At 43.8% G+C, this 24,135-nt stretch overlaps 1 protein-coding gene across 1 annotated transcript; it reads left to right on the forward strand.

Annotated features, from left to right (window-relative positions):
- Positions 1-1,606: 1,606 nt before the first annotated feature.
- On the forward strand, positions 1,607-22,656 carry MATN3 (matrilin 3). Its single transcript, XM_047067930.1, has 8 exons — positions 1,607-1,826; positions 6,609-7,175; positions 10,197-10,322; positions 11,118-11,243; positions 12,868-12,993; positions 16,631-16,756; positions 20,342-20,452; positions 22,601-22,656. Exons 1-8 carry the CDS (start codon positions 1,610-1,612, stop codon positions 22,654-22,656), a joined length of 1,455 nt encoding a protein of 484 aa, XP_046923886.1. The 5' UTR covers positions 1,607-1,609.
- The last annotated feature ends 1,479 nt before the right edge of the window (positions 22,657-24,135 follow it).

Consider the following 24,135-nt stretch of genomic DNA (forward strand, 5'->3'; position numbering starts at 1 on the left):
AAGAATTTGGATTTTTCTTTTTTTAAGTTCATTTATTTGAGAGGTGAGGGAGGGGCAGAGAGAGAGAGAGGGAGAGAGAGAATCCTAAGTGCTATCAGCGTAGAGCCCTACTGCGTGCGTGCGTGTGTGTGTGTGTGTGTGTGTGAGTGTGCACTCCATCTCACCAACCCAAACCGTGAGATCTGACCTGAGCTAAAACCAAGGGTCCAGCACTTAAGGGACTGAGTCACCAAGGCACCAGCCACCCCCACCCCACCCCACTCCCAATTTGGATTTTTCTATAAGCGAAGTTGCAAGGGTTTAAGAAAAGAAGTGATTTAGGGGCACCTGGATGGCTCCCACTTTGGCTCAGGTCATGACCTCACAGTTAGTGAGTTCGTGCCCCACATCGGGCTCTGTGCTGACAGCTTAGAGCCTGGGGCCTGCTTGGGATTCTGTGTCTCCCTCTCCTCCCCCCTACTCCCTCCCTCTCTCTCTCTCAAAAATAAATAAATAATAAAAATTAAAAAAAGAAAAGAAGTGATTTTAAGGTTACTGCGCGGAGTGTGAATTTTAGAGGGCTAATAGTCTGGAAGCAGGAAGACCAGATAGGATCTGCTGGAATTCATGTTCATTGTTTCATTTTAGGATCCAGCTCAAATCTCACCTGTTTTTAGAAGCCTGTCTGGTTCCTTCAGGGATATTGTCTCTTTTTCCTAAATTCACCATGTTCCTTTAGACAGGTAGACCATTTATGCCTTTTTCCTTCCAGGAGACTGAGTTCCTGGAGGGTCCCCTGGGTGGCCTCCAGCCCTGCACCGCCACCATCTCCCTTCCGGAGAGGAAATGCGATATAGGAGCGCCTTCGAAGCTTCTGTGGGTACAGGCGGTCCTTCCAAGCGGGCAGGGGGCTCCCTGGGGAATGTATGTTTGACTTTCTATTCCTGGTAATATAAGTTCAAATGTTTATGGATGTTTGAAGCTGGGATGAAAGCATTTCTATTCATGCTGCTAGAATCTGAGGCTTTTTTTTTCTTTTTACCGAGAGTCCATAGCAAAAACTTGGGTTACTTGGCTGGGGAAAGGAATGCAGTGTGAGGGGCGAGATGAAACCTCGCCGCAGGCACCCCTGGCCGGAGCGGGAAGGCAGAGCCCTGGGCCTCCTGGGCTGGGGCCGGGGGTCAGGCCTTGCAGGGGCGGGAGGAGGGCGCAGGGCGGCGGGGCTGCGGCCGGGAGGGGGTTCGCAGGCCAGGACCCAGGTTTCGGGAGAGGCGGGGCGCGGGCAGGAGGCGCCCGGACGAGCCCACCCAGACGAGGCCCCCGGCGGGGGCCTCTGCGGGCCGGGCTCCGGGCACCGCGCCGCCGCCGGCTCGCCCAGACATTCCGTTTCTGCCGCCGGAATGCGCGCACAGGCTCACGCGGCGCCCGGCCGCTCCTCCCGGGCGCGGCGCCCGGCCGCTCCTCCCGCGCTCTGGCGGCCCGGCGGGCGGAGTGGGCGGGGCCGCGGGGTGGGCGGGGCGCGGGGCGGCGGGACCTTTAAATTGGCCTCCTTGGCGCGGGGCTCAGGCCCGCAGCTGCAGGAACGAGCGAGCCCTCGACGACAGACCCCTGCAGGAGTACACGGCCCGCCATGCTGCGCCACCTCCCGGGACTGCTCCTGCTGCTCTGGCCGCTGCTGCTGCTGCCGCCGCCGACCCCCGCCGCCCCCGGCCCCCTGGCCCGCCCGGGCTCGCGGAGGCTGGGGATGCGCGGCCCGGCGGGCAGCCCCGGGCGCCGCCCTGCCCCCGCTGCCCCCACCGGCGCGCCCTATTCCGGGACCGGCCAGCCCGGCGGGGCCCGCGGCGCAGGTACGGGGGCGGCAGTGGGACCCCGGCTCGGGAGGGACGCGAGCGGGCACCAGGGAGGGACAGCCGGCAGAAGGGAGGGAGGGAAGGAGGGAGGCCCAGGCGGGAAGGATGAGTGGTAAGGGAAGCGGAGCATCGACCTGGAGAAGCCCCGTGCAGCCGCCAAGTGTTCCGTCCATCCCAGCCTGAGCCAGACTGCGATGCGAGACAAAGAATCCCGTTCCCCGATGAAGCCTGTGGGGGAAACCGGTCCAGAAAGGGGAAGGGCGATGCCCAAAGTCACTCCTAGTGGGGACTAGAATTTGGGTCACCTGAAGCTCAAAGTCCAGGCACTTCCGTCTGAAATTTGGGCCTGGAGGATGGGGCAGCGCGGGAACGCCTCTCAGCGTTCTGGTGCCAGCCCCTACCTCTGAACAAACCTTTTCTTCCTGAGATTCTGCCTTTAGTTCTCTGGAAATCACTTCATCGATAGCCCCACTTCTGTGTGTGTGTTACCCTTCCTCCCCTGGCCACAGCCTTCAGGCTGTCTTGATCCAGTCTAGGATCTGGACCAGAAATCAAACTGGACTTCACACGGGGTGGAGGCAGGGGAGGGGGGGATATCGGGGGTGGGGGTGGGGTGGGGGTGTGAGTCTAAGAAGGAAACCTGAGAGGCCCCCTGGATGGCCCCAGACCTGTCTTGTAATCATCCTGGTCCCCACGTCTTCTTCTGCCAAGACCAGGTGTTCTGCTCCAACTGACTGGGTCCCAATCCCAACCTTTACTCACTTAGATCCTCAAACACCAGGACACTGGGTCTTTGGCGAACAATTCCGTTTCCCTGATTGGTCAGTAGTTGGTTCCTCTGGCAGAGGTTCCTAGTACAGCAGAGCTGGAAGAGCATCTGACACAACCTCTAAAAGCACATAAACAGAGGTTTATCAAATGGCTGAGCAAATCAGTGTCAGAGCCCAGAATAAAACTCCTGAGGGCTCTAAAATCCTACACAAGGGTCTTTCCACTGCTACAGTCTACCAAGCTCTTAAAATGGTTTACATACAACTTTATCTTCATTACCAAAATGTCCAGTTTCAGTCTTGCTGAAGACGGGCTGCATCAAACCATTTTCTGGGTCTCCAGTCTCATTCACCCAGTGACGCTTTATGCCTCAGGTTGATTTGTTTTGTCTCTCCCCTTCTGCACCTTTCTGGATAATGTTGAGAAGGAGCCAAAGGACTCATTCCTGCGTCAGCCCCAGTGGGCTGGATTTGAAATGGTGACAGCATTGGAACCAGGGAGTACCAGGGTTCACAAAGGTTAATTTCAGTGGTAGCCTGCTGGTTGCTCCAGGATGGGAGGAAGGGTGGGGTTGGGAGTGTAGGGAAGCCTTTCTTCTAAAAGGTAACCTTACCTCTTGGTCCTGACCCACCTCCCTTGGGGATGGGACTGGGAGAGGGAGGAGGGATTCTGCATGGGGTGTTCATGTTCCTCCAAAGCAGCACTGGTCCTGCATTACTTGAAATCCAAACTGATCTTGAATGCTAAGCCTTAATAAACATCACATGTCACCCTTTTTCAAATTGCCTTCTTTCTGCACCCAGAAATTGCTACGCTTTGCTATAGGCTTTTATTTCTAGCAGGACTATCAGAAATCAGCAAAATTGGAAGTACGGAAATCTTTTAGGAAATTCGGATTCTCACTTTCTTGGTTTCTGAGAATCAAAGCGCTGCCATCTATCTAGTAAAGGGGAGTGAGATTCAAAACCAGTGATATTGCAGAGGGCATCCAATCAGGAAGTAACCAGATGTTCACAGAATGTCTTGCCATCGACGTTGAGCCTCCCTGTATTAGTTTTCTATTGATACTGTTATGAATTAGCACAAACTTAGTGACTTAAAAACAGCACATATGTATTTAGTAAGTGTTCTGTAGATCAGAAGTCTCACACTAGTCTCAAAGGGCTAAAATTGTGTCAGCAGAGCTGTTTCCCTTTGGGGAAGGTCTAGGGGAGACTGTTTCCTTGCCCGGTTCAGCATGTAGAGGCTGCCTTCACTCTTTGGCTCATGGCCTTTTCCCTGTTTTCAAAGCCACCAAAGGCAGGCTGAGTCTCCTCTCCTGCCTCTCTTCCACTTTTAGGGGCCTCTGTAATTACATCAGACTCATCCCAATAGTCCAGGATGAACTCCCGTCTTAAGGTCATTAACTTAATCACATCTGCAAAGTCTTTCTCCCAGATAAAGTAACATACTTATAGGTTCCGGGGATTAGGGCATGGACATCTTTGGGGGGAGGGAGCATGATTCTGTCCACCATATCCCTCTGACACAGGATTCCATGTGAGAAGGAAGGAATCATGCATATTTACTAAAAGAACACAACCGTGGCGTTAGTAAGGACACCGTTTGGGTGTTAGTGAAATCATTGTCAAATATGGGCTCACCATGTATTTATCCTTTTACTCCAGTTATGCAGAAACACCTATATGTATGTCCATGGAGGATTTTCAGTATGATTCTTCTTCCTTGTTCCTGATGCATGGTAATCAAGGGATGAAATGAAATTCTGGGAGTTTTTTTTTTTTTTTTTTTAAAGACTTAACTCCTTTTGACTTAACTAAATGCATGACATACAGCATATTTCAGGGTGGTGACTCAGAGACAACAAGCAGGATGTTTACTAGGTACATGAGATAATGTTGATTTTTTTGTGGTGGAAAATACTGCCTCAGAAAGAGGAAGCCATGCAGTGAAAAGCCCCTTTAGGCTGGGAGTCAGGAAACTTGGAATCTAGTCCATGATCTGCTGTTTTCTGACTCCTACACCTCCCTGAACCTCAGTCGTCTCACCTGTAAAATGGGTATAAAAACAACTTCTGCACCTCTGAAGGTTGTTCACAGAGTTACTATGTTGGTACAATAACTGTGATCTCTAAGATGTTATTGAAAATAAGGTATGGTTTATTTTTTTAATTGAATACCTCCAGGAAGCTGGATAAAACTAAGAGGATAATTTTCAGTTTTTATTTTTAAATTTTTTTTTAACGTTTATTTATTTTTGAGATAGAGAGAGAGACAGAGCATGAATGGGGGTGGGTCAGAGAGAGGGAGACACAGAATCCAAAACAGGCTCCAGGCTCTGAGCTGTCAGCACAGAGCCTGACGCGGGGCTCGAACTCACGGACTGCGAGACCATGACCTGAGCCGAAGTCGGCCGCCCAACCGACTGAGCCACCCAGGCGCCCCGATAATTTTCCGTTTTTAAAGAAAACTATATAGAGTCATCAATCCTGTTCCAGATTGGGCTTTTTCTGTCACAACCCGTCTTGCCTAGGAGTTTGTTTTGAATCCATCTTTTCCCCTAGATGACTGTGTAAATTGCCTTCTTACAGTAGCATCACCTTCCAGCCCCCCTGCTAAGAAAGGCAAGAACCCTGGTTGATGCTTCATGCTCAAGCATCAGTTACATTTCCATTTAGGACTTGGTGTGTATGATGAGTGGTGTGCGTGCGTGTGTGTGTGTGTGTGTGTGTGTGTGTGTGTGTGTAGAGGAGGAGGAGGAGGAATGAATTGAAAAAGATGTTTAATACCTGGCTTTTCTCTCAGCCAGTCCTGACTTTATGACTTGATTTTGGTGGCTGGGAGAGGGAGGAGTGTAGAATGAGATTGAGGGAGAAAGAGAAGAAGGCAGAGACGGAAACAAAGCTTTGTGGTGTTACTGCAACTTGCTTGGTACTTTTAAGTAGGAAAGATACAAGCTCCTTTGCTTCTGTAGCCCCAGGGCTTAATACGTGGGAGGCCCTCAAGAAAGTATCTGGTGGATGAAAAAAGTGAAAAGGGGGTGACCATGAGAGGTTGGTGGGGGCAGAGGGTGGGCACCAGTGGACATCTCTGCTTCTGAAAACCAGACACACGCACAGAGTTGGAAGCACAGCGGACATGGGTCAGATTTAAAAAAAAATTTTTTTATGTTTATTTATTTTTGAGAGAGAGAGAGAGAGAGACCGAGCGAGCAGGGGAAGGGCAGAGAGGGAGGGAGACAGAATTCCAAGTAGGCTCCGTAACATCAGCACAGAGCCCAATGCAGGGCTTGAACCCATGAACCGTGAGATCATGACCCGAGCTGAAACCAAGAGTTGGACACTTACCCGACTGAGCCACCCAGGCATCCCACATGGGTCAGATTAAGTTGTTGTCATTCTTCTTCCCACTCTCAGGCTTGTGGGGCCCCAGAGTTTGCTAAACCTGATGAATGATGAGAAGGAGGGGGCATTTAGGGCTTCCCTTGGGTCAGTTTTTCCTTAGCACTGGAGTAGGAGAAGGAAATCTCCAGAAAAGCAGTAGTGTGCTCGCCTTGAACTGCAACATTGCCTGAGGTGTCTGTGAGGCCTGGACAGTGTGCAGGTAGGCTGTCCTGAGCTCACCTTTCACACCATTTAGGGACACTGTCCCATTGGCTCATGGCCAAAGTGCCTGAGAAAGAGCTGGAATCCATTCATTCCTGGGAGTCAAGAGGAATCTTGGGAACAAAACTTGAAGCAGAGGGATGAGGTTCTAGGTGAAATTTTGGGGTTCAGCCAGCCTGTAGGTTAGATATTTGGAGAAACTTCACCCCCCAATGTGAATTCTTAGTAAGGAATTTGGACAGCCTTGGAGTTTTCAACGTCTAAAGGGAGGATGGTCTTGGGGGAAGATAACAGACAGTGGGGTCTCCAACACCAGGGCTCTCTGGGTGTGAGGATGACTCCATTGCTGATTGGGATCAGATTATTGGTTAGTCATGCCTGTTTTCCCACACCCTCCTTTGCAGGTGTTTGCAAGAGCAAGCCCTTGGACTTGGTGTTTATCATTGATAGCTCTCGCAGTGTGCGGCCCCTGGAGTTCACCAAGGTGAAAACCTTTGTCTCCCAGATAATCGACACTCTGGACATTGGGGCGGCGGACACACGGGTGGCGGTGGTGAACTATGCTAGCACCGTGAAGATTGAGTTCCATCTCCAGACCCACTCGGATAAGCAGTCGCTGAAGCGGGCTGTGGCCAGGATCACACCCTTGTCTACAGGCACCATGTCGGGTCTGGCTATCCAGACAGCGATGGATGAGGCCTTCACGGTGGAGGCAGGAGCTCGGGGGCCCACATCCAACATCCCTAAGGTGGCCATCATTGTGACAGACGGAAGACCTCAGGACCAGGTGAATGAGGTGGCCGCTCGGGCCCGGGCATCTGGTATTGAGCTCTATGCCGTGGGCGTGGACCGGGCAGACATGGAGTCCCTCAAGGTGATCGCCAGTGAGCCCCTAGATGAGCATGTTTTCTATGTGGAGACCTATGGGGTCATCGAGAAACTTTCCTCTAGATTCCAGGAGACCTTTTGTGGTAAGTCTTTGCTCCCAAATAGAAAAGATGATGTATTCAGACACTGTGTATCCAAAGAAAAAGAAATAAAAGATTTATTCTTTTTTTTGGGGGGGGGTGGAAACTCTATGGAAAACCAAAATATAAGCAGTGCTTTTCTTGTTTTTTTTTTTTTTTTTTTTTTTTACCAACATAAACACACTTTGTTGGTTTAGGAATATAGAGTTGCTTTATATGTAACTTGGTTTGCTCATAAAATCTTCATGTTTGCATTAGAAATGTGAAGGTCTAGAAATATCCAGGATAAATGATCCTGCTGTTCCCTGATGGGGTCAGAGAAAAATAAAAATAAAAAACTCAAGACACCTCTTTTCTCCCCTCTGCCCACAGCTCCATTTTCCCCAGATATTTTCTTTAGCTTTACCATCTCTGGATGTCACAGAATTCTACCTGTTTTCCTGCAGAAAACAAGGAGCAGCAGCTGTCTGTCTGTCCATGGAAGGATCAGCTGGCCTGTTTTCCAGTGTAACTGGCAGTCAGGGTTCTGCTTACTCCCTAGATACACTAGTTTTCAGATTTTGTTCTTCCTCTGACTATTCTTCATGGAGGGATGGGATTAGGAATTAGGGAGGTTGGGATTTCAGCTCACTTGTGAGGTAGCAAGAAGCAGATTAAAAAAAATCATTGTTACTGTCCTTCTGTCTTTTTCCCTTTAGGATGGAGTTTGAATATGAGTATGTTAATTAAAAAAAATTTTTTTAATGTTTATTTATTTTTGAGAGAGAGACACAGAGACAGAGCATGAGCAGGGGAGGGGCAGAGAGAGATGAAGACACAGAATCTGAAGCAGGCTCCAGGCTCTGAGCTGTCAGCACAGAGCCTGCCTGACCCAGGGCTCAAACTCACGAACCGGGAGATCATGACCTGAGCCAAAGTTGGATGCTCAACAGACTGAGCCACCCAGGCACCCCTGAGCATGCTAATTTAATTGGAACTTTTAGCAGTCAAATCCATGAATATGAATTTACTTAAGGCTGGGCTTTATTTTCAGTCACTGATCAGAGTTATGAATGTGTGAGACTCATACTTTTTTAAGTTTCTTTTTTCTATTATCTATCTATCTGTCTGTCTGTCTATCTTTCTCTATCTATATTCATGCTTTAGTTTTTAAAATCATTTAGAGGTATAGTCTTTCAAAGCCCTCCATGGAGTTATCCAAACAGGTATGGGCAAATTTTTAGTTCAGGTGAATTTTATTATTTTTATTTTTTATTTTTAGTTTTTTAATTTATTTTGAGAGAGCGAGTGCACAGGAACAGAGGGGTGGCGGAGAGAGAGGGAGAGAGAGAATCCCAAGCAGACTCCGTGCTGTCAGGACAGAGCCCCACATGGGACTCGATCTCACAAACCATGAGATCATGACCTGAGCCGAAATCAAGAGTTGAATGTTTAACCAACTGAGCCACCCAGGTGCCCCTGGTTCAGGTGAATTTTAAAATGTAGATACCGTTTGCTATGTAATCTATTCCCCATCTCTTTATTTGATGTGTATTAATTAATCACTGATGATATGAAGATAAAGATATTCCTTCCCTACTATCAAGCAATAAAAATAGTTTGGGTATGGTGATGAGACAAACAAGTGAATCAATAATTACAATTGCAAATTTCAAGGAGTCTTTATATCAGAATTAATGTGGAACTCAGCAATCACCAGTTTGTCAGGAAATGGGAGATGAAGTCTTGGTCTGGAGCTAAGTTTGGCCTCATCTCAACCAAACCTGGCTGGTGGCCCCTTGTCTTTCCTGTCCCAAGACACTGGGCCTTCACAAGCTATCCTTGGCTTTGGTGGCATCTACTTAGTATTCATTGGTTTCTCAAAAGAACATGGCTTTCTTTCTCCCAGGAAAACCCCTTATGCTTGTGGGTGAGAGCTTTTCCATAAAGATGCTGGTCTGTGGCAGAGTTGGGTCTCACAGCTAGCACCTGGGTTTGGGCTTGAAGGCCATAAAGTAGCAAGTGGTGAGTGGCAATCTTTTCCTTCTGGTACAAAAGGCCTGCTTGTTCTGGGGGAAAAAATCCCCTCTCTATGGAAAAAAGACTGAGGACCAGCTTGTTGTAGTCAACGGGTTGGAAAGATCATCCCATGAAAAGGCCCTTCTTGGGCAAATATTAGCCTTGACCTGTTGCCAAAGCAGTCGAGGCTGGGTTACCTGCCCAGGGATGCCAGCCTCCTCCAACAGTCCTCCTTGGTTTCTCAGAAATGACTAAATTCATTGATTCTTCTTCAAGGCGTGTCACTAGGGAAAAAAAAAAAAAATCCAATGAGATATTAACAACTCCAGGAGTGAAACGATGGGTATGCAGTTTAGCTAACATAATCTCATTTATTCTGGTCTTCCTTTTCTTTTCACCTGCTTGCATCAAGCATGTGAGTTTATTCTCCTTGCAGATATTAGAGGCCCTGAAGTTTCATACATAAACATTTGGGCTCAAGGGCCATGCTGCACATTCAGGCATTGCCCTCCACCATTTGCATGTTCAAATATGTATTGCCGCCCAAGAGTGAGAGAGTTCCAGGCCCAGAGGGATGCCTGCCTGTGACTTCTGTTTTGACACAAATGATAGAGCCCTTGGAAACCAGATCTCTGGCTGCAATAGGCCAGCTAGCTCGTAGACCTTCAAGAAGTACATTGTAGTTCTCCCCATGTCTTGCAGTTGGGAAGTAAAAAGTCTTTTTTCCTAAACAGGTGGATAAATTGAAGACCTGACCCATGTAAGTACTTGGCTTTGGCTCCCAATTCAAAATTTCCTTTCTCTTTGAGAGAGTTGACAATAAAATCTGTAATTTTAAATTCATAACATTATTAGTTGAAGAGTGGTATTTCTAATAAGCCAGAGGCCAAAAACAAATACCCAGTGTTTATAGTGAACTATAATTGGAGAGGAACCCAGAGAGTGATGTCTCTCTGACATGGAAGAGAGTTATCTGGAATGTGTCTTACGTGTCAATACTGACTATTGTAAACTTCCTGTGCACAGCCCTGGACCCGTGTGCACTTGGCACACACCAGTGCCAGCACGTGTGCATCAGTGATGGGGAAGGCAGATACCACTGTGAGTGTAGCCAAGGATATTCCCTGAACGCTGATATGAAGACATGCTCAGGTGAGGCTTGCTCAGGGATGGTGTCTGACTGCTACTTACCTGGGGACCTACTCTCTAGGGTTTGGACTGGCAGTGTGCTTTTCTCCTGACTGCATTTTGGTTGGCTTACTCTTGCTTATCCACGTTTTTCCTCCAAAATTGTTGCAGAAAAGTGAGAGGAGAAAAGTGAGGTAATATCTAAATCAGCTTATTTATAGTACTTATTATTAGTTTTAGAGAAAAGGGTTAGTAGGGAAATGGGTTAGGAAGGAAGGGGGCCAACACTTTTGGTCCTTCTGAGGATTTGGAACTTTTCCTGGATTTTACTTAATTAAATACAAGCTTCCCCTTTGTCCCTGTGACCAAAGCTGCTTATTGAATTTAGACACAGAAGAAAGTTTAGGGAGGTTCTCACTCATCTAGTATATGAATACTCACATATAATCAATAAAGATGGGAATTAGGTCTATTTTTTTTTTTAATCCTAGAAAAAAGTTTTTGAGAGGAAGGAAACTTAGAGATTATTTAATTCAACATACTCATTTTATAGACGATGAAATGGAGACACAACAGAGGAAGAAGACTTACCCATGTCATAGGGTCTGTTAGTGAAAGAGCTAACACAGGACTTTAGTTCCCAACCTCCTGTCTGTTGGTTGGTTGGTTCCCAACCTTCCTGTTGTGCTGAGCTGCCTTGTTTCAGTAGCAGTGTGTGTGTGTGTGTGTGTGTGTGTGTGTGTGTGTGTGTGTGTAGTGGCTCAATTAATTTACCATGTTTTCTGTGTGTTTACATTTGTCCTGATCATCTTTTGATAGCTATCAATAAGTGTGCTCTTAACACTCATGGATGTGAACACATCTGTGTGAACGATAGAACTGGCTCTTATCACTGTGAGTGCTATGAAGGTTACACCTTGAATGAAGACAAGAAAACATGTTCAGGTAAGTGGGAGAGGAGGGTTTACTTTTGCTGCCTCCCTATCTATATGCCTCCCTAGCTGGTGTTGGAGGCGTAGGTCATGCTGACAAGGCACTTGGTTGGTTTTTCTCTCTTGGGGTTTTCCCATTTCTGACTTGTCTAGTAAGTCAGACCAGTCTTATTAGACAAGTCAGAAATGGCAGGATGTATGTATCATGGGCCACACGCATGAGTGTGTTGTTCATTTCCATCTCTGTACCCAGCCCTTTCAGTGCTTTCCAGATGCTGAAGACAGTTTTTAGTAGGTTAAAATCAAAGAACGCTCCACAGGTATTTATTACCTACCATGGGAAAAACAGTTACTTCATAGTGGAGAAACCTGGCAGGCATTACTTGAACCAAGTGGTCAGAGTGAACACCTCCAGTAATGCCCTGTGGTGACATCATGCATCTCCTGACATGATGTCCTGAGGGCACCATAGTACTTCTGTTGTATTCTTGCTAAACATCCAGAATCATGAGGAAACTTCAAACAAACCTAAACTTGGAGACATTCTACAAAGTGATTTTCCACCGTTTCTCAGAAGTGTCAAGGTCATGAAAGATACAGACTGAGCTAGGGACATGTGACAATGAAATGCAATGTGGGTCCTAGATTGGATCCTGGACCAGGAAAAGGACATTAGTGGCGGAACAAATGGCAAAATTTGAATGAGGGTCTGTAGATTAGTTAATAGTACTGTGTCAGCGTTAATTTCCCAGTTTTGATAATTGTACCATGGTTGTATGGGATGCTAACATTTGGGGAGATGGGTGAGTACAGGAATTTTTGTACTATTTTTGGAACTTTTTCATATGCCTTGCGATGATTTCAAAGTGAAAAGTTTAAAGATAAAAAATAGTTGAAAAGTATCCTGTCTGCATACAGAAAAGTGCACTGAGTTTGGGTCTTGAGTTCTGATGCTGCTCTGAGTCAGCTGGTTTCCTTTGGATTCAGCTTCCTCACTTATTTATTTATTTATTTTTTACTGTTTATTTATTGAGAGAGAGACAGAGTGTAAGCGGGGGAGGGGCAGAAAGAGAGGGAGACACAGAATCCGAAAGAGGCTCCAGGCTCTGAGCTGTCAGCACAGAGCCTGACATGGGGCTCAAACCCACGAATCATGAGATCATGGCCTGAGTTGAAGTTAGACGCTTAACTGACTGAGCCACCCAGGCGCCCCTCAGCTTCCTCACTTATAACAGGAGAGGGCTGAATTACAGTTTCTTCAGATTCAAATTTGATGTCTTTCTAAATCTAGTGTAATTAGCCACATATTTGCTGGTATCCCTCTGATTCAGCGTAAATACAATAAGTCCTGAAGGAATGCTTTAGAAAGTATTTATGAGATACTTAGATTATAAAAACTCCTTCTTGGTGATTTTGAAGATCAGTTGGGGAAAGATGAAGAATAAGCACTGTGTGTGCAGGATTTTGTTTAACTCAGCCAACGTCCAGTATGAGCCAATGGTACAGATGGCTGTGGAAAGTTTGTAATAGGTTTGCCTCTTATATATTTCTAGCTGCAAGTAAGAAGATTGTTATATACGGGTAATACAAAAATTTTCTCCTTTTCATTTCTCTTCTCCTGGACTTCTGTTTGGCAGCTCAAGATCAATGTGCTTTTGGTACACATGGCTGTCAGCACATTTGTGTGAATGACAGAGGTGGGTCTCATCACTGTGAATGCTACGAAGGCTACACTCTGAACGCAGATAATAAAACGTGTTCCGGTAAGGTCCACTGAACAAATTCTTTCGTTGTTGGCTCTTTGTATGGCAGGGAAACCAAGTTCCAATTCACATAGTGAGCGATTCTTAAAGACAGTTTAAAGAGTCGGACTTTAGACCGTCCACGGTACTTATAGACGAAGACACACATAGCTCATACAGCAGTGAGCTCGTTTCATTTTGCAAATACAGCTCACTTCAGAAATGGGTAGGGCGGGGGGGGAGATGAGAAGAGCTAATTGAATGTAGGGTCTTTATCCAGGAAAATTTTATAGCTCTGTATACTGGGGACTTGTAAAGCAAATGGGAACTTTAGAGGAAGTCAGTTGGACAGTAACTATTTGGTGTGATAGGCTGAACTGATCTTTTTCCAATTAAAACTTGGCCAGGAACTTTTCTGTAGTGTTAATCTTAAAGCTGGATCCTTTTAGTAAAGGAGACTTTGTCAATGACTAAATTAGACCCACACAGATCTTCCAGTAAGTTTGAAGTAAGCTGTTCCCTGACAGTTTCTAGATGATCAATCTTCAGTGAATCTGAGCCTTATGACTTGGCCAATCCTCATTAATTTGATTTAAACTCACTGGCAGAACAGGGTGGCATTTATAATGTAAAAACACTTTCTAAGAGAAATTCGTGCCTCTCAAGGCGGTGTTTAATTTTGGCATATTCAAACTTTTAAATAAGATTTTTATGTATATGTTCCTATCCCTTGAGGAGACATATTATGTGACCTTTTGAAGAGAGAATAAGGGAAATGGCAAATCACCAATTCCCTTTAAAAAAAAAAAAAAAAAGAGGGGCACCTGGGTGGCTGAGTTGGTTAAGCATTCGACTTCAGCTCAGGTCATAATCTCCCTGCTCGTGAGTTCAAGCTCCGCATCGGGCTCTTTGCTGTCAGCCTGGAGCCTGCTTCGGATCTTCTGTCCCCCTCTCTCTGCCCCTCTCTGGTTCTCTCTCTTTTTCTCTCTCAAAATAAATAAATAAACTTAAAAAAAATAAGAAAAATAGGGGTGCCTGGGTGGCTCAGTCAGTTAAGCGTCTGATTCTTGATCTCAGCTCAGGTCTTGAGATCAGGGTCCTGAGTTCAAGCCCCATGTTGGTCTCCACACTGGGCATCCAGCCTACTTAAAAAAAAAAAAGAAAAGAAAAAGAAAACAAAACAAATCAATTAAAGAATACTGAGTACCTATTTTTTTTCCAGGACTGTGCAAAATGCTGTGGGGATGTAAAGAAATGCATTTTGTGTCTCTGAGCAACTTCTAGACTGGGTGCAAAGAGAACCAACACCTTGAGAAAGCAGAGACTAGCCAGGAAGAGGGATAGACAGTAACCGAGGGCTGTGGATGCTGGGGAGGTGGGCTGCCTGGAGAAGGGTATGGAGAGGGTAGGGCAGGAGGTGAGCCGTGAGGATGGTGAAGGTTTAGACAGAGGACTGGAGAGCCAGATGGCCAAGGGGAGTGGCTTGTGTTGGTTTGCTCAGTGATAGGACTAAGTCCGTTGGGGTGGAGAAGCCTCATGGCTGTACTTCTCAAACTGGTTACAAATATCCCACTTGGTACCTTAAGCCACCAGGAACACTGAAGACCTCGAAAAAGGAAACTAAAACAAATGTACACTTAAATTAACAGATATTATGGAATAAAGTAGAACATTTTATTTTGAAAAAATCAAAGAAAGTGTTCAGTTAGGGCAGACTACCCCAGGCAATACTCCCAGGTCACAATATCCAACATTCTTCAGTGCCTGCTGTATGCTGTGCATGGTTCTAGGCATTTGCTGTGAGCAACTTTATGAGGAAACAAGGCATAGACAGGTTGAATAACTTGGTCCTGGTCACTCAGCTAGTGAGTAGCAGAGTGAGGATTTGAACCCAGGCCCTTACTCTGGTGGTTACACATGCTCTCAAACACCAAGCCATACTGTTTCATGGTTGCAAAGGTAGCTAGAAGAGCAAGGCCAGGTTGTGGAAAGTTAGTGTTTATATATTTTAAAGTAATGATGGATACTGTTCTAAAGCTGGGGTACGTAACCTGGGTCACATCCCCTCCAATGGCCTGCTTTCCCCTGCTGGCCAGTAGCAAGGCTTGTAGATTAAATGTGGAGCCCCAGATTGGGGGGGGCTGGGGGTGGAGGCATGGCCCGTTGTTGTCGGTAGAGCCGCTGGTAGCCTGGGATGAGGGGAAAAATGAAACATTCTGCTATTTGGCATTTTGCTAGAAAAATCTGAAGTAATGAAGGGGAATATCAGTGTTAAAGCGGAAAGATGATCTATGAATAAATTATGTAGAGACTTGCATTTCACTCAAAGCTCTTTTATTAAAAAAAATTGTTTTTAATGTTCATTTATTTTTGAGAGAGAGAGACAGAGACAGAGTGTGAGTGGGGGAGGAGCAGAGAGAAAGGGAGGAAGACACAGAATCCGAAGCAGGCTCCAGGCTCTGAGCTGTCAGCACACAGCCGGATGCAGGGCTTGAACTCATGAACGGTGAGATCATGATCTGAGCTGAAGTCGGACGCTTAACCAACTGAGCCACCCAGGTGCCCCAAAGCTCTTTTATAGGCAATAGTGAGCCATGGAAGTTTCCTGATTGTGGAGGAACACTTAAGAGTTAGAGGGGGACAAACCAGTTAGGTTGGTCTCCTGTGATGTTGGACGAAGAACCTGTGTTTCCATGAAAGACTTTCTGGGTTTATTAAGGGAGACCTGCTGTTTTCATTTGTCCTGGGCCAGTGTGGACATGGGACCAGACAAGCACAGCACTTTTGTCTGCTCTCCACTCAAATCTGGGCAAACCATCTACCTCCTTGTAATATATTTACTGTGACAGATAGTAAACCCCTCACTATCCAAACATACACATCTCCTCACCATCATCACTGTTATTGCAATCTCTTTGTGTATGTGTGCATATGTGCTCAGGCTCGTGTTTTCTCTCCCACTTTGTACAATTTTTTTTTAATGTTTATTTTTTGAAAGAGAGTGCAAGCCAGGGAGAGGCAGAGAGAGAGAGAGAGGGAGAGAGAAATCCCAGGCAGATTCCATACTGTCCATGCAGAGCCTGTTGCGGGGCTCGAACACACAAACTATGAGATCATGACCTGAGCCGAAACCCAGAACTGGACGCTTAACTGACTGAGCCACCCAGGCACCCTTTTCCCACTTTGTACACTCTTAAGGCCAGGCCGTTGGTCAACACGGCATCAAATTTAGCTCCATGTGCAAGTAGGTCTCTAATACATTATTTTTGGTGATGGTGATGATCATCCACATGTGGCTGGAGATGTTGGAGGCATTCGTGGTCATCAGGAAAAGCCGAAGGTAAGGTCTGAGCCATATACTCAAAGTCAGAACTGGCCGGGAGCAAGGCAGGAAAGAAAGAGAAGGCACCCCCTAGATATCTGCAAGAAATTAAAGGGAAAAGGGGGGAGCCAGGAAAAGGCGAGGCTAGAGGCATGTGAGATGTAGAACAGGAAAATAGGCTTTCTCCTGAAAAGTGGGAGATTTGTTGCTGACAACTGAAGGGTTCATCCTCAGCATCTGTTGCCTCCACACCGAAGTTTTTCTCACCCAGAAATCTGCGTTTGGTTTCCTGCTGTAACTTGGGAATATTTTCTTTCCTGCCGCGCTCCCGGCCAGTTCTCAGCAAGTGTGCTCTGGGCTCTCACGGCTGCCAGCACATCTGTGTGGACGACGGGGCAGCGGCCTATCACTGCGAGTGTTATGCCGGCTACACCTTGAATGAAGACAGGAAGACGTGCTCAGGTAAAGACTGGACTTCAAGCCTATGTCATTTGGAAGGACAATCTTCCAGGAGGAAGCCTTCCTCTCCAAGTCTGAAGCACAGTCCTGATTGTTCCTCCCAGTCCGAATCCTCCAGTGGCTCCCAGTTGTCTTCAGAACAAAACCATTCTGCCCACGGCCATTCATCCCTCGTGGGCCCTTCCTCTGTCTTTGTTTCTCTTTCTAATCACAGTCCCGTCCTAAGTTAGAGTTTCTGTTGTGGTGGTGGTAAGACACATAACATACAACTTCACGTTTTAAACATTTTTAAGATGTTTTAAAAGTATAGTTAAGTGGAGTGCATTCCTATTGTGCAACCATCCCACACTCCATCCATAGCACTTGATCGTTGCAAACTGAAGCTCTGTACCTGTCCCCTCTCTCCCTGCCCCTGGTGACCTCTCTTCTTCACCCGGTCACTCCCTTTATCCCCAGATTCGTTCCTTTCCATGTCCTGTGCTCCACCACGTGGATATTCCGGAAACATGCCCTGCCCGTTTCCACCCTCTGCTGGGATCCCCTTCCCTTGCCGCTTTTGCTCGTCAAAATCCGAGAACCACATCCTTGCCATCATTTGGTTTTGTTGCATTGATTTTTTGCCAGTCTCATCGATGCAAAAAAGTATCTCCCCGTGGTCTTTATTTCTTTCATTTCCTGGTTGCTAGAGAGGTTAAGCACCTCTTCCTGTATTTTTTGGTCATTTCAGTTTCTTATTGGGAAATGCTATTTATGCCCTTATTTTTCTATCTGGTTATTTGTATTTTTCTTACTGACTCAAAGGAACTCTTCACATCTCTGGATATAAATTTTTTGTGTGTGTGTGTTGGAAATATCTTCTAGACTGTGTTTATATTTTTACTAAAGGATGTGTCTACAGCAGTATTCATAATATTTTCATTAGTGCAGTAACTTTATTAGTGTTTATTTTCAATATGCTTCATTACCTGCATAAGTGTTCTCTAAATTACTTTGTGTGAATCGAATACTGAAAAAGAGTGTTTGTTTGTTTCTTTAATTTCCAGGCCTAGTTTTAATTTTACCCCCTCTACCAGGGTTCCCCTTCTACTTCTGTTGAGCTCCGCCCTCTTTCAACGCAGGATGCCTTGTGTTGTGGTTACTTGTGTGTTCCTTCAACCATTCCTTCATCCATTCGGCAAATAGAGCGCCTACTATGTGCTAGGCACTAGGTATATAATTGTGAACAAAATAAGTATGGTCTTCGATAATAGTCTAAAGGGAAAAGACAAGGAAGTGACAATTTATAAATGAAATAAGAGCCAGGGGTAAAGAACAGGGTCCTCAGACAGGGTGGGTTGGGGGAGTGCCTGGATGAGGAAGTGACATCTGAGACCCGAGCATCAGCCATAGTTAGGTTGGGACTGGGGGGCTGGCGGATGGAGGGAGAACAATGCCAGTCTGTGCTTGTGCGGTGGTGGCTTTGGTGGGAGAGGAAGGGAGAGAAGCCAGTGTGAGGGAAGCATGACTAGCCAGAAGAAGCGTGGTATTAGATAGCTGGGAGAGTGAGGCAGGGGCCAAGTCCTGCTGATCTACTGGGGTGAGGGCAAGGAGTTTATATTTTATTCTATGGGAATGGGAAGTCACTGGAGAGTTTTAAGCAGCAGAGGCATTCTGTTTATATTTTCACGAGTCACCCTACCTGCTGTGTGGATTGCAGGGGATGAAAAGCAGAAGACGGGACCAGTCGGAGGCTGTTGCAGTGGTCCCAGTTTGGGCGAGGAGGGTGGCAGTGGTGACAGAAGCAAGATGATTTCAGATACTTTTCAGAGGCAGAATGAACAGGAACCAGGGAATAGGGCAGGAGAGGAATAAGGATGATTTTCCTATTTCAGCCTTGAGCAGCTGGGAAGAGGATGGGGTATCTCCGTTGAGGTGAGGAAGACTGAGGCTGAAGCAGATTTGGGGAGCAAAGTCAGAGTTTGGGACTTGTATGTTTATGCTCCTGTAGACTGTGAATTCCAATCCCTGAAGATAGTAGATGTCTGTATTCCTAGCATCCTCCACGGCCCCTGACAGTTACTTGGTAATTACTTCTTCATTTGAAGTACGGATGGATCAGCTTCTTGAGGAGGGCGAGGGTAATAGGGAGCAACTTGCTTCTAGAATTTGAGTATGTCAGGGTACTGTCACCCTATCTAGGTGTTTAATCCTCAGAAACATCAGTCTTGGGCATTTTTTTCTTCTCCTGGAAAATGGGGATTCCAGTATAATTTATGACGGGTTAGGTAACGACCTCACTTGTCTAGCCGTTCACTTATTTTCTCAGCAAGTGTTCGTGGAGCTACTCATATATCTAGTACCCTGTCAGGTCCTGAGGAAGGAATGGGAGACAAATCAATGTTTTTGTAGTTTGCAGTGTATAAGTCTTGTACTTCTTTTGTTAAATTTTTCCTAAAGATTTTATTCTTTTTGATGATATTGTGAATGGATCTCTCTCTCAACTTTCAATTGTGCTATATCCTAGTTTTAAATTTTCTGTGGAGTGTTTTAATTAGAATACCCCGCTAAGCCCTTGCCCTCATAGAGCTTATAGTCTATCAGGCGAGGTAACACTGGAAAAGTATTCTAAGTGCCAACTATATGCTCGGTACAGGGATGACGGGCATGTACTTAATTTCAGTAGCTACTTTCTGGCTTACTGACTGACTGGTTTGGACTGGCTATCCCTAAAAGTCAGCAGGATTTGGACAGGTAGGTAGATTATATTTAATCAAGTGAATTTATGGTCCCCTCAATAGCCTATCTTTGTAGAATGTAGGAGAAAATGTGGGAGCAAAGGACCACTCCCTGTCCTCAGGCGGTGGTACCACCCAACTGCAAGACTGTATACCAGTCTTCAGACCTGGGAAGTTACTCTTACTTCTGTTAGGCAACTTTGGGGGCTGTGATACTGAGTAGGAATAGCTGCCTCACTGTATTTCAGAGAGAACTAGAAGTTAGCATTATCATTCTCCCAGGTTATTTGCTTAAATGTTGTTACCAACCTGAATTTTTTAGTTCCAAAGTATTTATGGGTAAGAACTAGAACTCTCAATTCAGACCATCCAATAGAATAAGAGTCTGTATAGGACATCAGGAATTATCCTGAATTTAATCCCTTTATTTCATTTTATTCATTTAATCCTTGAATATTTTGGCCAAAGAGAGAACTGTTTTCCTCATTTTCATGTCTTAATAAGGACACAGTATCATAATAAGATTAATTATCTTAGCTCTGTATGTTTGGCTTGCGCCTACATCAACTTTTTAAAATTTTCCTTCATATCACAGAAAGTTTCCAACGATCACAAAAGTATAGAGAATATAGTGAACTCTCATATAACCAACACCCAGCTTTGGCAACTGTAAGCACTTCCCAACATCTAATTCAATTTCTTCTGTGACATTAGCATTCCAAAGTATTTTCTCCTCTTTCTGTGTGCTTATACCCTTTTACCTCCTGGAAAATGCATTTAGGTAAGTCTTAAAAATGGAAGTATTGAATTGTAGATTTCCTGACTTGCGATGATTTCTAATTAGCTGTAACATTTTGTATACTGTCATCATCAGCCATTCAAGAAGCACGAAGACTCATCTCCACAGAAGATGCTTGTGGATGTGAAGCCACTCTGGCATTCCAGGATAAGGTCAACTCCTATCTGCAGAGACTGAACGCCAAACATATCCTTTCTGGAAGGTTTTCTGCTTCTGCTTTAAGCCACCCTCAGTAGTACAACTGAGCCAAACATTTTAGGACATTCCATGGGATAAGGGCCCTATTCATTACATTTTAAGATGAGCAATAGTAATACAGTGTTTATTTTTTTAGAGTTCTTTTAAAATATTTTAATAGACTGTTTTGCCCAGTTAGTATTTACATGTTAAAAGCTGCCTATTTGTTTCTCTAGTGCTTTTCCAGTAGTATATGCTAATTGAGTTCTTATTAACAGATGGAGCTATTATGCTAGGATCCCTTAATATGGCTCAGTTCAGAATCTGTGCATGTACAGAATGAGTTAGCTGACTAGTGAGGCAATAGCTCAGACAGCACATATACTGGCTAGCCAAGTGGTCAAAAGCAGATTTCAAAATGTAACATGTAAGAAATGTGTAAGATTTCAAAATGTACCATCTAAGAAACTGTAAAAATCAGTTATTTTATTTTTAATTTTTTTTAATATTTATTTATTTTTGACAGAGACAGAGAGAGAGAGAGAGACAGAGCGCGAGTGGGGGAGGGGCAGAGAGAGAGGGAGACACAGAATCCAAAGCAGGCCCCAGGCTCTGAGCTGTCAGCACAGAGCCCAACACGGGGCTTGAACTCACAAACCTTGAGATCATGACCTGAGCCGAAGTCGGACGCTCAACCGACTGAGCCACCCAGGCACCCCTAAAAATCAGTTCTTTAACCAAAGGAGTAATTCAGGAAAAGTACTTTTTCTTAGACAGCTCAAGTTAACAACACTGTCCCTAGGGATCTTAGAGGAATGGTATTCAAATGGTGATAGGGACATGGGGGTGGTGCACAGAAAGTTGTACCAAATTCATTTGCAAATCCTTAAGCTGACCTTCCTAAAATGCTACAGGGACTCAGTTGGCATTCTCTGTTCCCATTTCTCACTTCACATCGCTGTTCTCCTGACTTTACACCAGGAAGGCAGCCTCAATCTTCTACCAGCCTCAATCTTCTAAGGTGAACTTGGAAAAGTAAAATCTCCAGAGAGCCAAACAAAGGGATGGATGGTTCAACAGTTTTTAAATCAAGGCCTCATAAACACCACTCCCCCAATTTATTCCATTAAGAGATACTTTTCCAATTAAAGTTTGCCTTTCATCTTTCAGTTTTAGTAATTTTTTGCCAAAATTTGTAATTTATTTGTTGTTTGATCAATTACATGCTCATATTAGTTGTAATGATGACTCAATCCAGATGATTAAAAATACTGGAGGCCTTATGGTCAAAGAAAATTAATTTAAAGGTAATTTCAATATCAATGTTTATGTGCTTGTTGTTTGTGTTAAGTTTATTTCAAAGAAGTGTTAATAGAGATCAAGAAAAGATTTCCAAGATTCAAAGTAGAATAAAATTCTGTGGAGAAAGTAGAAAGTAAATATAAAGTCAAGGAAATACAAATTCCTTTATTTTAAATATTTTATTTTGGAAGAATGATAGTAGGTATTGATTCAGTATGGTATTAATATTACATAGGACATTTGGAAAACTAATTTAGATTTTATTTTAAAAAATCAGCATTTTTAAAATGGCAGAAATTACATATTTTGTAACTAAAATTTATGATGAAAATTTTCATTTAAATATGCACAAGGCAGCATTTATTTGTCAAAATTATTTTAGGGGATCAGAGCAAAAAGTTTGAAGACAAGGGCTCTGTATCATCTCTGAAGACCACTGCTTTGTAACAGGACTCTAAAGAACAGAACTTAGGAGTTTTAGGTTCAATTAGATTTTGCTGAGAAAATAATTTCACTCTTTTTCTTCTTTATTTACAATAGAATGTAATTATTCTCATTTATCTTGTATTTAAGTGTATGAAACTGTGTTTCTGTTTTCTGATGTTTAAAAATAAGGGTACCTTGGCTCAGTTGGTTGAACGTCAGACTTCAGCTCAGGTCACGATCTCATGGTTTGTGGGTTCAAGCCCCGTGTTGGGCTCTGTGCTGACAGCTCAGAGCCCAGAGCCTGCTTCGGATCCTGTGTCTCCCTCTCTCTGTGTCCCTCCCCTGCTCATGCTCTGTCTCTCTCTCTCTCTCAAAAATAAATTAAAAACATTAAAAAAAAAAAAGGCATTGGCCTTAACAACTAGTCACTTGATGACATTTTAGGGAAGCTGCAAGAAAATGAATCTGGACAAATACATCGTTAAATTACTCAAAATTTTCACCTGGAAATACAGAGAGCTTGGTGTGTTTGATACTTTTGCGTACTTCCATGTTCCTGCTAATATCTGCCCTTGCAATTGCCTGAATATTACTGGATAAACAGTACGAGCATCTTCTAGAGAATCAGTGTCATTTTTTAAAGGAAATAAACATTCACATCCTTAAGAGCAAACTTTAGTGTCTCTAAGCTATGACTGTGAAATGATTGGTAGGAAATAGAATGAAAAGTTTAATATTTCTTTATTTACCAATTGAGCCATTTAATTTTTAAATGTTTATATTAGTAAGATAACCATACTTACAATGGGAACTTTTGACCTATTTTCTCTTGACAGTATTTATAGTATAAACCAGACTTACTACTCAGAGTGTAAATTGTATGGAGTATTTACACATAAAAAAGTTCATATAACTAAATTGAGGTGAATATAATTTAGCACTGTTTAACACTTTATTTTTTGCTCTTTTTTTGCTAGAGTATTACTGAAGCTGTGATCAGGGGATTGTAATACACATCTCTAAAAATAGATCAAGTGAACATTACATGAAACATTATAAGAAACATGTAACTAAAGATTTTAGTTTTGAATTAAGAGTGTTATAACTTTATACCAAGGAAAAACTATCCTACTTTATCTTTACTGTTTTACCTTAGGATCCAATCAATAAAATTATATTTTTATAAATATCACTCTAACAAGTAACAAAAGTAATGTTGTGTTTTTAAATTTTAATGATAAGCGTAACCATTCTTCACTTATACATTTGATATATGTATTTTATTTTTCAGCTTGAAAGCTTATAGTTTTTAGAGAAACAGTCCTTTAAATTGTGTATTACTGAATTTTTTTTTTTTGGTTTGTATTGTCTTTAGTATAATAAAATGTTAATATCTTTACATATTATTGTCATGACTTTTTCTGGCGACCCATATCAATTTTGTCTATTAACATATTTCCTTAAATTAAACTGAATTAACAATTATTTTGAATATATAACAGTTTCTTATCAAAGGACACAATGTGGTAACTCTTCCTATAATCTCATAACTTTTAAGGTTAAAAACGTAAATTCAGGTTAAATAAGCTTTAATTGAGAATATTTTGGGAGAGGGAATAGAACAAAATTATCTAAATTTGGATAAAATAATGAAGGTATATTAACATAAGCACCTGAAAAATAAATATCACCTACAGATGTAAGCCCAAAATCAGTCAAAAATCTAAAACAGAAACTTTAAAAGGAAGAAATGAAAAATAAATACATCAAGGAAGTATACAGTATATGAAACATACATGGTTATTTCTCAACATTTTTGAAAGGAGATGACTTTGAGCAGTATTATTTTCCAAACTTATTTCAACACAGAATCCGTAATATCTATTAATATATCATAGAGAAAAGGTGCTATAGAAGGAATAAATGAGAAGTCACGTGCAAGCACTAGGGGAAAGTATTTAAAG

This window comes from Lynx rufus, unplaced genomic scaffold (genome assembly GCF_022079265.1).
Source record: "Lynx rufus isolate CCGP_SWC_20201006 ecotype Redwood Valley unplaced genomic scaffold, mLynRuf1.p SCAF_8, whole genome shotgun sequence".
Taxonomy (NCBI): Eukaryota; Metazoa; Chordata; class Mammalia; order Carnivora; family Felidae; genus Lynx; species Lynx rufus.

Coding starts and splice junctions, on each gene's coding strand:
- MATN3 (XM_047067930.1), top strand. CDS start 1,610: ATGCTGCGCCACCTCCCGGGACTGCTCCTGCTGCTCTGGCCGCTGCTG. Junction 7,176..10,196: donor ATTCCAGGAGACCTTTTGTG/GTAAGTCTTTGC, acceptor TCCTGTGCACAG/CCCTGGACCCGTGTGCACTT. Junction 11,244..12,867: donor AGACAAGAAAACATGTTCAG/GTAAGTGGGAGA, acceptor TCTGTTTGGCAG/CTCAAGATCAATGTGCTTTT.